The 14,838-nt window shown below is 38.8% G+C and overlaps 2 protein-coding genes across 2 annotated transcripts in view; both read left to right on the top strand.

Moving 5' to 3' along the window:
- The window catches only part of LOC106632681 (olfactory receptor 11A1-like), a 44,355-nt gene extending 33,948 nt beyond the window's left edge, over positions 1-10,407 (top strand). The window contains exon 3 of the mRNA XM_042216689.1: positions 10,225-10,407. Coding sequence (XP_042072623.1) covers positions 10,225-10,407 — 183 coding nt within the window. The remainder of the gene's footprint in view (positions 1-10,224) is intronic.
- Positions 10,408-11,827: 1,420 nt separating this feature from the next.
- Positions 11,828-12,888, top strand: LOC121813150 (olfactory receptor 6M1-like). The gene is made up of 2 exons (XM_042216688.1): positions 11,828-12,504; positions 12,541-12,888. Exons 1-2 carry the CDS (start codon positions 11,857-11,859, stop codon positions 12,796-12,798), a joined length of 906 nt encoding a protein of 301 aa, XP_042072622.1. The 5' UTR covers positions 11,828-11,856; the 3' UTR covers positions 12,799-12,888.
- Positions 12,889-14,838: the final 1,950 nt, after the last annotated feature.

Raw genomic sequence — 14,838 nt, 5'->3', positions numbered from 1 at the left:
TTTATTAAACCCCCCAAAATATGACTATCCAGAGTTGGGACCAGGAAGCAGAGTTGCAGTCTTACATGCCTCTCTGCAGCTTCTCTCCTCCTCTTATCCCCCCAAAACCCATCTCCATAGAGACTGTGTCAGCTCCCAAACATAAAAAATCACAAAGAAAGAACAATACAGTATCCACATCTGAACCAAAGAGTAAACAGTGAAATGTGGATTATTAAATAGTAGGTCTCTCTCCTCCAGGTCTCTATTAATACATGATTTAATAATTGATCAACAAATTGATTTACTTTGCCTTACAGAAACCTATTAATTGCCTATTAATCAACGAAAAACCAAGACAGACTCTTAATTCAGGTGACCCTGAATCCTCCCTTAGTTATGCTGCAATAGACGTAGACTGCTGGGGGATTCCCATGATGCATTGATTTTTTCCTTTCCAGTCACCTTTCTCACTCACTATGTGTTAGTAGACCTCTCTGCATTGAATCGTACCTGTTCATACCTGTTCGTACTCTTCATGTTAAAAGGGAGTTTTCCCTTCCTGCTGTCGCCAAAGTGCTTGCTCATAGGGGGTCATATGATTGTTGGGTTTTTCTCTGTATCTATTATTGTACGATCTACTGTGCAATATAAAGCACCTTGAGGCAATTATTGTTGTGATTTGGCGCTATATAAAGAACATTTAATTGAAATTGAATTGGCGTATTGAGTCTGTGTTTGGGTCCTGCCTCCATTCTGGCCAACACCAGTAGGGTAAGCTACTGCCTCCTTCTGTTTTTTGGCCATTGCCCTGGGCAATGGCCCATGTCGCTTATATCAGAAGAATTCTTCTCTTTGTGGCGGTGGAAGGTATATGAACGCCAACCTTTCACCAGGGTAAATCTCCTGCAAACCATGGAACTGGCCTGTGGTGACATGGGCGTGGAGGCATGTCAAGCCTGGATATGGCATGCCAGGGTTTTTTTTCCCCCGTTGCCAGGCCAGAGAAAATGTGGCCTGTGATGTAGATGAAGTCCTGCGGCCTGACCCAGTATGGAGAAATGATGCGGAGTAATGCACTTTTTTCCTTTGTACTTCATTTTTATATTTGTGTGCTTTATTTCTACGTAGAAGTGCTACATGTAAATGCACAGGATTTCTGTTTTTTGGCAAATTCTCTTTTCTATGTACAAGTGTTAGAAATGCCCAGGTATTTTGTTTTGCAACATACATTTAGACTAAATAAACATTTATTTCTACCGCTTTGTCCTGAGCATTGTGTTTTCCTTTTTTCTATGTAGTGTTTAGTGACTACTCAGTAGAGTATATAATTTAGATTGACTTGAAGCATGATTTGACAGCATAGTTCAATTTTGAGCACAGATTGAATTGTTTTGGGGTGAAAGTTTGGTTTTGCAAGAAGAGTCAGAGGTTTTGTGAATGTAGGTTGAAAACTGGGTTTTGTGTTCACAGTTTGGGGAAAAGGAGAGCAGCTTTTCAGGAATGTGTCTTAGCAATCATGAAAAACTGTAAGTCTGTGCTCTCCAGTCCTTTCCTGGATGCCTGAGCGTGAGTGTTGGACTGAGCAGTGTAGTGTGTTTGTGAGGAGTGTGTCGGAGTACAAGAGCGAAGCAAGTGTACAAAAGAGTGGAGTGTGAGGAGCGAGGATAGTGGAGCAAATGAGGAGTGTGCATTACTCCCCACCTGCCGTGGATCCCTGGAGCCCCTGACCTTCCCCCCGACTTTGAATATAGTTCACTTGCTGACTGTAAAGACTGTTTGCTTGATTTCCAAGTTTGCACGTGAGTCCATTCCGTCAGCCATGAAACTAGGGTAGTTCTTATTTTCTTTAATACGATGAGTAAAAATATATCTTATATCTTTATAGCGAGCTTTGTTATAGAGCAACAAACGTTTTGGCTAAATAATGTTCTTAAGTACTGATATGACATTTCGTATGCATTTCAGAGTTATATGAGTCAGTCAAGTACTTATGTTTTTAGACTTTGTTTTTCAGAGTATCCAGAGCCATACAAATAGAGGATCTAACACTATTCTTTTCAGTTTTAGGTAACTACTCTTTAACAAATTGTGCAATCTAATGATTGTTTCATAAAGTTGCATACGATTGGATACGGAAGCATCTTTATGACACAATCACACATTAAATGCTTGAGGGTCCTGCGCAGTATCTTTGCTGTTCCTACAACTGTGATCTTCTGGATAGAAATCTCGGATGTTGTTCCTGGAATTTGCTGGAGCCAATCACCTAGCTTGGGGGTCACTGCCCCGAGTGTTCCCATTACCACTGGGACCACTGTTGCCTTCACCCTCCACATTTTCTCAAGTGCTTCTCTCAGCCTTTGACAAGAATCAGGACCCAGACACACGCCATTGCACCTTGCTATGCGTTTTATTGATACAGGCTTTTACACACTCTGTATGAGCAGCTTTCCAGTCATTCCACTCTTTCCACTGGTCCAAGAAAAATCCTTAAAAAGGGAGACATGATTTGATAATGGAGGTCAGGTTCCATATTTGTTCTGTAAAGTGTCCTTGAGTGTTTTGAAAGGCGCTTTTAAATAAAATGTATTATTGTAACCACTGAATTGGCACACAGGCACAGTAGCCCTCAGTACATTTTTTTGACAGCCATGTTAACATGACACAAAGTTACTTTCCTTTATGAAGTTGGCTCACCATCTTCTCTATCTGTACTAGCCATTAAGAGGGTGTAGTGTTATAGAGATGTAGTGGGACACATTTAACAAAGACCAAGCTTTCTTTCATTTTGAGCTTTTGTTTTGTTATTTGATCCAAATGGTTTGACAAAATCCACTGAAAACAATCAAAATAGAGATTATTGTAAGTGTGTGAGAATTAACTTCCAATCAACCGTTATCCTGTCATTTAGGGGATGACATTATCTTTTTGCAATATCTGATGCAATATAGACATTTTACATTCTTATGTCTAATTTGATTGGAGGAAGGAGCTGTCCAATCAAAACTTACTGTTCTTATAAGCCTTAAAACGAGAGGTTCAAATACTTCCCAGTAAAAGCAAAGTTGTTTGACTGAGCTCAGAGGATTTTGTGAAGTCTGATAAAGAAGATTTACTACGTATTTTATCAATATTTGCTTTGCCTTTTTTCTTCTCCTCTTCAACTTCCAAACAGAATATGTCTTCACAGAATACTTCAATCAATGTAACACACTTTATTATAGGTGGTTTTGACACACTCAGTAGACCTATTGCTGTTGGCGTGGTTATCCTAATAACCTATCTTCTTGCTGTTCTTGCCAATATGGTAAATATCATGTTTATTATTTCTGACAAGAGATTACATAAACCAATGTATCTTCTGATTTGCAACCTTGCTGTTGTTGATATAATGTACACCTCCAGTTGCAGTCCAACAATGATTGGGGTTCTACTCGCAGGTGTTAATACTATATCCTATATGGCATGTTTAATTCAAATGTGTGTTTTCCATTTGGGAACAGCGATGGAGTCATTTGTTTTAGCAGTTATGGCATTGGATAGATTCATTGCAATAATTTATCCTTTCCAGTATCACAGTTATTTAACAAACACACGTGTTCTTGTTCTTACATTTATCGTGTGGTTTGTTAACTGTTTTTTTATGTGTTACATGCCTGCAACAGCTGTCCCCCTCCCACACTGCAGCTCCAGGCTTAGGTATACTTTCTGTGACTTTGCTGCTGTAATAAGAACAACCTGTGTTAATCCAGAGAAACATTTCAATGATGCTGCCATTATAGCATTTTTTATTTTATTTTTCACTTTTGTTTTCATTTGTCTTTCATATTGTGGAATCTTACTTTTTGTAAAATTATCTTCAAATAATGAAAAAAAGAAAATGGGGAGCACTCTTGTGAGTCACTTAATTTGTGCAATCGTTCATTACTGTCCTGCGTTTGTGCGCATTATCTTCACCAGGTTTGGTGTGGTACTAACTCTTGAGGAACGCCAAGGTTTATTAATTGGTGCAGTCCTCGGTCCATGTCTTGTAAATCCTTTTGTGTACTTTCTTAGAACAAAAGAAATTAAACAAAAGCTCTTTAAGATTTTCAAAAAGTTTTACACATATATTACTGAGATCTTGTGAACTGAGTGTGCTTTTTATTTTTTTTGTAGATAAACACAGAAATACCCCTAACTGATGTCGGTGTAAATTTTCAGAACATTATTTTACAAAATGGTTGAAACACCAACCATGCACTTTGATTCTGGCACAAAAGTGAGAATTATTTTACTTTTAGAATACACAAGATATTTGCACCTTAACTATTCAATTAAAATCATACAAAATTTAGAACAAAAGTTTTTAGTGTAACTGTTTTTGTGTCTGTGAGCAACAGTATGCCTTTTTCCTGCTATGCTTTAAACAATCATATTTTATTCAACAAAAACTAATCAACTTTATTTGAACTTTATCCCTCAATAATACTTTTGCTCGTTTCCAGACCTTCAGTTGTGTCTGATCAGGTGTTTGGAAACCAAGGATAGTATTCAATACCTGAAAGCAGCAAGAGGTTTTCATTCAATTTAAAAAGTGATAAAAATGAATAAATGGCTCCAACACCAGCCTAACAAGGTTCAGCTAAGAAAGTGGACTGCTATATTTTGACTTTTCAGTTTGGTTTGTTAAGATATCCTATATCAGAGAGACATAAAACAAACAAAAAAAGTTCCTGTGTGGGCAAACCTGGAAAAAGTGACACAACTAACTTGGCGCCTTGAAAAAGAAAATGCTTGCTTGTATTGGTATCATCCCCCTCTCATTCCAAATATCTGAGCATTGCTAGCAGCAACTCTTACAGCTACACTGAAAAAGACATGTTTTTGGTTCTAAATTCAGCCTAATGTGCAGTAAATTGCCTACTACATATAGAAATCATGTTTCTATACAGTCTCCACCTATAATTTTGCACTTTGAAAAGGAAACGTCTACACATAGATATGCAATATGGTCAGACTCAAAGTCACCTTTGTGACAGAGTTTTAGAGCACAGCCTCTTTTATGGATGGAAATAGATGGATGGATGGATGGATGGATGGGGATATTCTGATGTAAATTAAGGTGCACATAATCAAGCTGTCTTTGTGAGTTTTATTTACCTTTGTAGTAGTCACACAACAGTACAGAGTACAAGCTCATTCTACTGAAACAGCCCTTCTTAGAGTTTCTAATGACATTCTGATGCAAAACGATGCGGGTAAGTGTTCTGTTCTTTTAATGTTGGATCTCACGTCGGCCTTTGACACCGTTGACCATTATATTTTGCTTGATAGGCTGAAATACTGGGTCGGTGTATCTGGGTCTGCCTTAGAGTGGTTCTCCTCGTATCTCTGTGAACGATACTCTTCTGTGGCAGTTTCTAAGTACAGGTCATCTTCTACGTCCCTGTCCTTTGGTGTGCCACAAGGCTCTGTGCTGGGGCCATTATTGTTTTTAATTTATTTACTTCCTCTCCAGCATATTTTGAGCCCTTTTGAGGATATTTGTTACCACTGCTACGCAGACGACATCCAACTATATATATCTTTTAAACCTGAAGATGCTTCTAAACTGCGGATTTTAAATGTGTGTTTGGAAACCATCAAAGGTTGGATGGCCGACAATTTCCTCCAACTAAATGAAAATAAAACTGAAGTCCTGTTATGTGCTCCAGACAGACATGTACCCAGCATAATGAATGCTCTTGGTCCCCTTTCAACGTTTGTGAAACCATCTATCAGGAACCTAGGGATAACCTTCGATCCTGCTCTTACATTGGATACTCACGTCAAATCTCTGGTTCGGTCTTGCTTTTATCATTTAAGAAATATTTCTAAATTGAGCCCCATAATAGCTCATACTGAACTGGAGATTGTTATTCATGCTTTTATTTCATCACGACTGGACTATTGCAATTCACTGTTTACATGTCTAAACAAGAGTTCCCTGGAGCGTCTGCAGACTGTCCAAAATGCTGCAGCAAGGCTTCTGACGAAAACATCGAAATACTCACATATAACACCGCTGCTTATACAGTTACACTGGCTCCCTGTCGAATTCAGAGTCCACTTTAAGATTCTGGTTCTCACATTTAAGGCTCTTCAAGAACAAGCACCATCATACATCATTGAACTCTTACAGCCCTATGCCCCTAGTAGGTCTCTGAGGTCTTGTGGTCAGGGCCTACTTGTTATTAAGTATACGAGACTGAAAACTAGGGGTGATCGAGCTTTTGCTACTGTGGCCGCCAGACTGTGGAATTCTCTTCCTCAGAACTTAAGATCTGCTGATTCACTGATTACTTTTAAAAAACAGCTAAAAACACATCTTTTTAAAATTGCATTTTGTTAACTTTTGACTGTACTTCGTCTTTTTAATCTGTGTCTATACCTTGTAAAGCACTTTGTGATCTCTTATCTAGAAATGTGCTATATAAATAAAATTTTACTTACTTACTTAGTGATGTTTCCGGCTCTTTTTAGAGAACCGGCTCTTTTGGCTCCGAACCGGCTTTTCAGGTTGTTTTGTTGCTTTAATTAATTTATTATTAACAATAATATAAAATTATGCACAAAAGGAATTACTAATGTAAAAAAAAGTGGTTTTATTTATATATGTTTATATATAAATATATGCGGTGGCCCCTAGAGACAAAGCACATACAAACTCCAAAACACATTTCTAGCGTTAACTGAACTTCCAAAACAGAGCTACCTAGATCACTTAAATTACACAATTGAAAGCATAGTGTATTGTTTGTGTATTTATACACAAACATACTTTTATTTATTCACTCCACATAAAATGTAATAAATAAATCGTATAATACAAAAACCAACTATTCACTTAAACAAATTTAAAGTGAAACAACACAAAACACTGCAAACCACAACACAATTAAATATAAATTAAAATATGAAAACAAAAAGAACATGCATATTCTCTGTCATATGGACCTGCATGAATAAACTTTCTGAATCCTTTATCATCTGCAACTGAAAATAGTTGTGGATGATTACTATACCTTTCTAATGTGACGTTGTTGTCCCTGGCTCTCTTTCTCTGTCTCTCCTCCGCTCTGTTCCTGTGCTACTGCGAGTGTAACTACCCCCTCCCCCAGCGCAAAGCACAAGGCTCGCGTGCGGAGTGAAGCGGAAAAAAAGTGCGAGAGAGAGGGTGAGAGAAAGAAAAAAAAAAAACGGCTCCCAATAAGGAGCCGGTTCGCGTCTTTCACTTCGAAGATCCGGCTCAAAGGCTACGTTCACACTGCAGGTCTTAATGCTCAATTCCGATTTTTTGATCAAATCCGATTTTTTTGTCTGCTTGTTCACACTACAAATAAAATGCGACAGCAAACGCGCTCTAGTGTGAACGCTCAAAGCGGCCCGCATGCGCAAAAGAAGACGTCACACACAACGCGCTCTGTTTAGACCCAGAGCAAACAATATTGTTTGACTGATGGCCCTTAATATAAAGACTTCGGACTTTACGTTTCCCAATTTTTGCTTTAAGTTATTTTGTTATTTACATAATAATGTAAATAACCTAATAATTATCCTTATTGCTGTTTTAGAGAGGAGCGGTGCTTCAAAGGATAGTTGCAGATTTCTGTCAGAATCTGCAGATTATACAGTACAAATAAAATGTTCACGTTTCTCCAACGTTGTCTTCCCAACAGTTTCACTAACATCTACACTGGATGGCCAGGAAGCGTTCGCGATGTCTTCTCGGGCGCTTCTCCGGAGCTGATAATTGGCGTCTGTCTTGTGTCAGTGACGTAAAAGACGGATTTAATGCGACATGACCGTTCAAACAGCAGTCGCTTTCTAAAACATCGGATATGTATCGGATTCAGTACCACATACGAAAGTGACCCAGATCGGATTTGAAAATATCGGATTTGTGCCGTTCACACTGTCATACCATGATCGGATATGGGTCGCATAGGGTCAAAAAAATCGGATTTGATGCGCTTTCGCCTGCAGTGTGAACGTAGCCTAAGAGCATTCGTCAACATCACTATTCTTAACGCCCTTTCTGTCATGTGCTAGCCATGTGAAGTAGGCAGGAGAGGACCCAAACACAGACTCACAGAGGAGAATATAAATTCAAAAGGCAGCTTTATTGCTGAACATCAGGAAATACAAAACTAACTAAACTTGGAATGTACATGAAACTAACCAGGCAGGTAGTGATGGCAAATTCGATTCTTTTTACTGAATCGAGTTTTAATGAGTCACTCACCAGAGTGAATCAGGTTGTTTGAGTCATTGAGTCAGTTGACCAGAGAGTGCAAAAATGTACATTTTCACTCAGACTTAATTTGTTTCTCTTGTCATGTATATCTTACTGCTAAAATGAGTGATTGTAAAAGAAAATAACTATTTTATAGAGCAAAAAAGAGCAAAAAAAATTCTAAAGAGAACATTTATTTCTTTTCATTTTTATTTTATTAGTATTTTCCTTAAATGTGTCAAATATATGTTTTCTCATCTAAATGTCAACTGAGCTGTGAGCCAGGGGGCAGTAATGCGCCTTGACATTGGTTGCCAACCAAGAAGAAGAAGCTGTGAGCCAGGAGGGAGGGGCTAAGTCAGTCCTGAGCAGTGTTGGTCAATTTACTTGAAAAAACTAATCAATAGTGTTGGGAAGGTTACTTTTAAAATGTATTCCATTACAGAATACAGAATACATGCCCCAAAATGTATTCTGTAACGTATTCCATTACGTTACTCTTTTTTTTTTTTTTTTTTTTTTTTTTTCTGCCTGTCCCATTTGGTTCTTTAGCCATCAGAATTGTTGTCTGAAGACCAACAAGGATACCCAATGGATTTACTTTGCCAAATGGATCATCGTGGCATTGCCGTATTGGTCCATTTGATCGATCTTTGTTTTTATTATTTATTATATTTTATTTTCAGATGTTACAGACGGGACAGACATGAGTGAGGGATGAGGAAGGAAAGGAAAAACAGAAGGGGAGAGGGACAGTGAGAAAGGGGGGGGGGGGATACTTCCAGCTCCCGTTTTTGCTCGATGACAACTCGTACCTTTCCACTCCCCTTTTTCTCCCTCCTCGCGCTCACAGACCCATAACGTGTATGGCAGTCCATTCTCCCTGCAACACGGACTACACTGCCCATGATGCTACATTCTTTAGAGCTATGCTTGTAGCATTCTGCCTGTTAGCTTAGCACAACAACAACAACAACGAAAAGGCGCTCTCTCACCCAGGAAACACACAGTCGCAGAGAGAGAGAGAGAGCGTCGCCCTGTAACCATGGCAACCATAACGCTGCCGCCTGGAACAACAGAACGTAGCTGTCAAACAAAACCCAAACAGTCCTGACCCGCGACAATATGAAACAGGAAAGTACCGCAGTGTAATCCATTTATTTCACAAAGTAACTGTATTCTGAATACCACCTTTTTAAACGGTAACTGTAACGGAATACAGTTACTCATATGTTGTATTTTAAATACGTAACGGCGGTACATGTATTCCGTTACTGTATAAAATAGCTAATCAGTAACTAATTACTGATTACTTCCCAAAAAAGTAATCCCATTACTTTACTGATTACTTATTTTCAAAAGTAATAATTATTAGTTACTTAGTTACTTTTTAAAAACACGATTTACAACCTGAATAGGTAATAAAGCAATAGATCTTTCAGCCCAATTCTACTTTTTCTGCATAATCCATCATACAAAATGTAATCAAATGGAAAAGTCTCTTTTTAAAACTTGTTTTATTAGTTTTAATCTTTTAACTTTATGCATCAAGCAAAAATTTAATTATATGCAACATTCTCTGACTGGAAGAAATTTGTTTAACATTTAAACCTATTTTCTGCACATTCCAGCACATAAAATAAAATTTTTTTGTGTTTACACTCAGTCTTTCAAATAAATGCAAGTAAAACAAGCAGAAAATAAATAAAATCAAAGACTCAGCGGTCCTGTTGCTCTATTTTTACCTGTATAGCAGGCGGATGTTTGCCCTGGTGCAGATGTGCCGCAGCGGTCAGTGGAAGAATCCGCAAGTTTGTCTGTGAATTTCCCAATGGTAATCCCTTACTTTCCTCGTTACTTGAAAAAAGTAATCAGATTATAGTAACACGTTACAAGTAATGCGTTACTGCCCATCTCTGTTCATTACTGGAGCTAGGTGCTGATTATAATTCACTCAAGTGAGTATGACACATCTTTCCTATCAGCCCTTTGTAAACAAAGAAGTCATTAACCTAATTGTCATGGTCCGCGGCCCGGCGTCCGGGGTGCTGATGGGATGCCCACGCTCACGGGCGTGGCTGCTAACCCCACACCTGCATCCCATCCCAGGCGATCACCAGGTGAACTATTTAATCCTGCCCTACCTGCTGCTCCTCGCCAGTCCGTAGTCGTCTCTCAGCGGTAACGTACACCTGCGGGAAAGCCCTTATGAAAGAATTATCCATCTGAACTAACACTGTTTTGCCCTGTGTACTCAGATCACAACTCGGCGTTTTTGAGCCACCTGCCTGTCCACCTGCCCGCCTGAGATTTGGATCACGATCAGCCCCGCCGCCTCGACCCCTTTTGGAGCCCCCCCTCTGGTTCACTCTGCCCGGCTATCACCGTAAGACGCATACTCCCCCTTCCCTCGTATGCTGCCATTTTTCTGCACCCGAGTAATCTGTTTCTCCTTTTTTTTTTGCAGCCTCCCACAGCCCCGCTCTCGGCGTTCCCTGCGCGACTCACCTCCCCAGTCCTTCGGTTTTTTCTGGTTCCACACGTTGTTTTTTCCGGCTACCCTCACGGGACACCTTTAGTTATAATAAAATTTGGTTTCTTTATTCTCCCCTACCCTGGTGTGTGTGTTCTGCTTCTGGGTCCAGCTTGCGCACGGAACTTCGGTTCATGACACTAATGAGCAAACTTAAGAAGTAACACAGTGAAAGTTGTGTCTTTTTTTCTAAGAAAGTTTATTTGGACAAAAGATTAACTCTATCTATTTGTATAGTTGTATATTTTATCTATATTTTAACTTAAATGATTTTTTAAATTTAATTAGATGAAAATACTAACATTATTTCTAAAAAAAAGTATTGTGTGATGCATAAAATTATCCACAACACATTTATACATTTCTACACAAATACCAGTTCAAATGTTAAATTGTGGCTCAGAACCGCTTCAAGAGATAGACCAGTTTATTTATAATTGTCAAAAAGTCTTTAAGTGCTGTAGTAGAAGAGTGCTATACCAATGCCTTTATCTGCTTTATTTACGCATAATAGGCTGCATCTCCTAAGTAAAAGGCCTGCATATGTTTTATTTAATCAATATGCATTTTATGCTTAAAATTGCTCCAAAAATTATTCTGTTCTTCATAAAGTCTGTCCAGATTATGATATAATATTGGAATACACTAAATGGTTGTTTGTTTTTATTTCCTTTTTTCATTTGTTTGTTGTTGGGGTTCTTTTTTTACATAGGAGTTCTAGCATTTGAAGTGGAATTTAAAACTGATGATTTCCAATCTATCCTCATCTATCATTGGTTTTGGAGGGTGGGGGTGACATCATACATCATGTAATCTGCAGTCTCTGGTGATATGTAAACACAGAGACTTGATATCCAGCGTGATTGGATGAGGGAGCTGCCAAGTTAAGACTTCCTGTTGTTGTGAGACTTAAAACGTGAAAGCACTGTTGTGTAGTTAACCCAAACCTGTTTGGGTTTAGAAGGCTTATAACAGTTTTGTTTTGTTTTTTACAACTGTTTATCACTGTTAACGATTTTCAGCATATTTTTACTTCTTCAACTACATCTTGAAACCTTTTGTAATTTAATTATTTTTGTTAAATATGTCTTTACAGAATGCTTCAATCAAACTAACTTATTTTATTATAGGTGGTTTTGACACAGTCAAAAGGCCTGTAGCAGTTGGTGTGGTTATGCTGATAACCTATTTATTAGCTGTTTTTGCAAGTTTGGTCAATATCATCTTCATTGTTTCTGACAAGCAGTTACACAAACCAATGTATCTTCTGATTTGCAATCTTGCTGTTGTTGACATACTTTATACCTCTAGTTCCACTCCAACAATGATCGGGGTTCTACTTGCTGGTGTTAATACCATATCATACGTGGAGTGTATAATTCAAATGTATGTTTACCAGGTGGGAGCAACAATGGAGATGTTTTCTTTAACAATTATGGCATTTGATCGATTAATTGCTATAATCTATCCTCTTCAGTATCATAGTTATTTAACAATTACACGTACAGTAGTATTTACATACATTCTGTGGATTGTTGCCTGTAGTTTGGTGCTTTTTACACTTGTAACAGCTACACCGCTCCCTCACTGCAATTCAAGGCTTAGGTACACTTTCTGTGACTATGCTGCAGTTATGCGAACCACTTGTGTTAACCCAGAGAAATATTTCAACCAAGTTGCCATTATATCATTTTTTGTGTCATTTTTCACATTCACTTTCATTTGTCTTTCATATTGTGGGATCTTATTTTTTGTGAAAAAAATATTATCAAATAATGACAAAAAGAAAATGGGAAGCACTCTTGTGAGTCACCTGATTTGTGTATCATGTTTATACTGTCCACAGTTTATCATTGTTATCTTGACCAGGTTTGGTGTGGTATTAACTCTTGAAGAACGCCAGGGTTTATTGATTGGCACCATCCTCGGTCCATCTCTTGTAAATCCTTTTGTGTATTTTCTCAGGACAAAGGAAATTAAAAGTAAGATGTTTAAGATATTCAGGAAGATTAACACAGCTGGTTAGAGCCTTGTGAACTGTGAATACACTTACTTGTAAAATAATGGGCACAAATACCTTACAATATGAAGTGTCTTGAGGTGACTGTTGTTGTGATTTGGCGCTATATAAATAAAACTGAATTGCATTGAAATATTAAAATATTAATATATGGACTTTCTAAATGTTGTTTGGTGATTTGTGAACTTTTAAACGCTATTTAGGTGAGAAGTCACATTTAATGCAAAAATCTTGAAGATAACTTTCGTACACAATTAAATTCTGAAACACAAAATGTTCCATACTTGCATAAAAGTATCAAAAGTAAAAGTACAAAAACACTGGGTCACCGACCCAGGACTGTGACAGAATGTCTTTATTGTTACTATACAGTTGTACAAGGAGATACAGAGCATCTCCTACTCAGTGCAAACATGCAAGGGGGCACAGTTCTGCTGCACTATATACATATGAACAGTATTAACAGAGAAAAATATATAAAATGTACAAATATACAAACCACTTTTTAAAACTAATATGTAATAAATAGTGTTATGTATATACAGTTGGGTTATTACACATAGAATTTGTTATTGCACAGTGGTTGTTCATAGAGGAAATGGGAAAAATTGTGGGGTGGGGTGGGTTGGGGGCTGTGTTATCGATGCATGTGTGAGTTCAGGGTGGTTATGGCCTTTGGGAAGAAACTGTTTTTCAGTCTGTGGTTTTTTTTTGCTGATGCACCTGTAGTGCTTCCCTGAGGGAAGCAGGCTGAACATGTTGAAACCAGGGTGGGAACTATCCTTTTTGTTGTCCTGTTTGGATCTTTAGCCATCAGAATTGTTGTCTTAAGGCCAAGAAAGATGCCAAGCGGATTTATTTTACCAAGTGGATCATCATGGCCTTGCCATATTGGTCCATTTGATTGACCTTTATTATAATTATGTATTTATTTTATTTTCGGTTGCTACAAACAGGACAGACATGACTGGGGGATAGGACGGGGAGAAAGAATGAAAGAAAGAGAGGGAGAGAAAGAAAAACAGAGGGGAGAAGAGACGGTGAGAAATGGAAAGAAAGAAAAAACAAAACACCTGGATCACTTGTATGGAGAAAAAAAACAGAAGAGAAAGCAAACAAAAAAAGAGCAACATAATGAATACAGCACCATCACAATCAACTAGCTAGCAGTAGATAACAGTAGATACTAAATATTAAATGCTATTGTGCAGCATGCAAGATAGACAGTGCACAAAGTTCTTTAGGCAGCAGCCAAGAAAGGTGTAGTCCGCGTCTGTGAACACCCGTGTGTACACCTGTGTGGATCAGCATGCTTGTATTCCAAAGGTTTCTCCATGTAACGATCTGCTAGGGAGTGTGGGGAGCCATAGCCCCGTCCCCCAGGGCATGAAGCAGGTATGGAGGAGATGAAGAAGGTATGGAGGAGAGGTGGGAACTATCCTTGATGATGTTTACTGCTCTGCTGAGGCAGTGGGAGGAATAAATGTCCATCAGGGAGGGGAGAGGGCAGCCGACTGCCAACTTCAGGACTTCCTCTCTGTAGTCTGCCTCGTCTCCCTTTGAGATGAGTCTGACTACCATGGTGTCATCAGCAAACTTCATGATGAGATTGTTGTTGTGGGTCGAACTGCAGTCGTGGGTGTAGAGAGAATACAGGAGGGGGCTCAGCACACAACCCTGTGGGGAGCCGGTGCTCAGTGTGCGAATGGATGAGAGATGAGTGCTGAGTCTTACAGTCTGGGGCTGGTTTGTGAGAAAGTCCTTTATCCAGGCACATTTGAAAGGGGGGAGGCCAAGAGTAACCAGTTTGGTGATGAGGATGTGTGGGATGATTGTATTAAAGGCTGAGCTGTAGTCCACAAAGAGCATTCGGACGTAGCTTTGCCGCTTTTCTAGGTGACTCAGCATAGAGTGGAGGGCTATGGCGATGGCGTCTTCTGTGGATCTGTTTGCACGGTATTCAAACTGGTGGGGGTCGAATTCTGGGGGGAGGTAATCCTTGATTTGCTGAAGGACTAGTCTCTCAAAGCATTTCATGATTACCGG

The sequence above is a fragment of the Haplochromis burtoni genome, unplaced genomic scaffold, assembly GCF_018398535.1.
Source record: "Haplochromis burtoni strain Fernald_Lab_line unplaced genomic scaffold, NCSU_Asbu1 Contig_1197, whole genome shotgun sequence".
NCBI classification, from domain to species: Eukaryota; Metazoa; Chordata; class Actinopteri; order Cichliformes; family Cichlidae; genus Haplochromis; species Haplochromis burtoni.
This window is presented reverse-complemented; position numbering and strand designations above follow the sequence as displayed.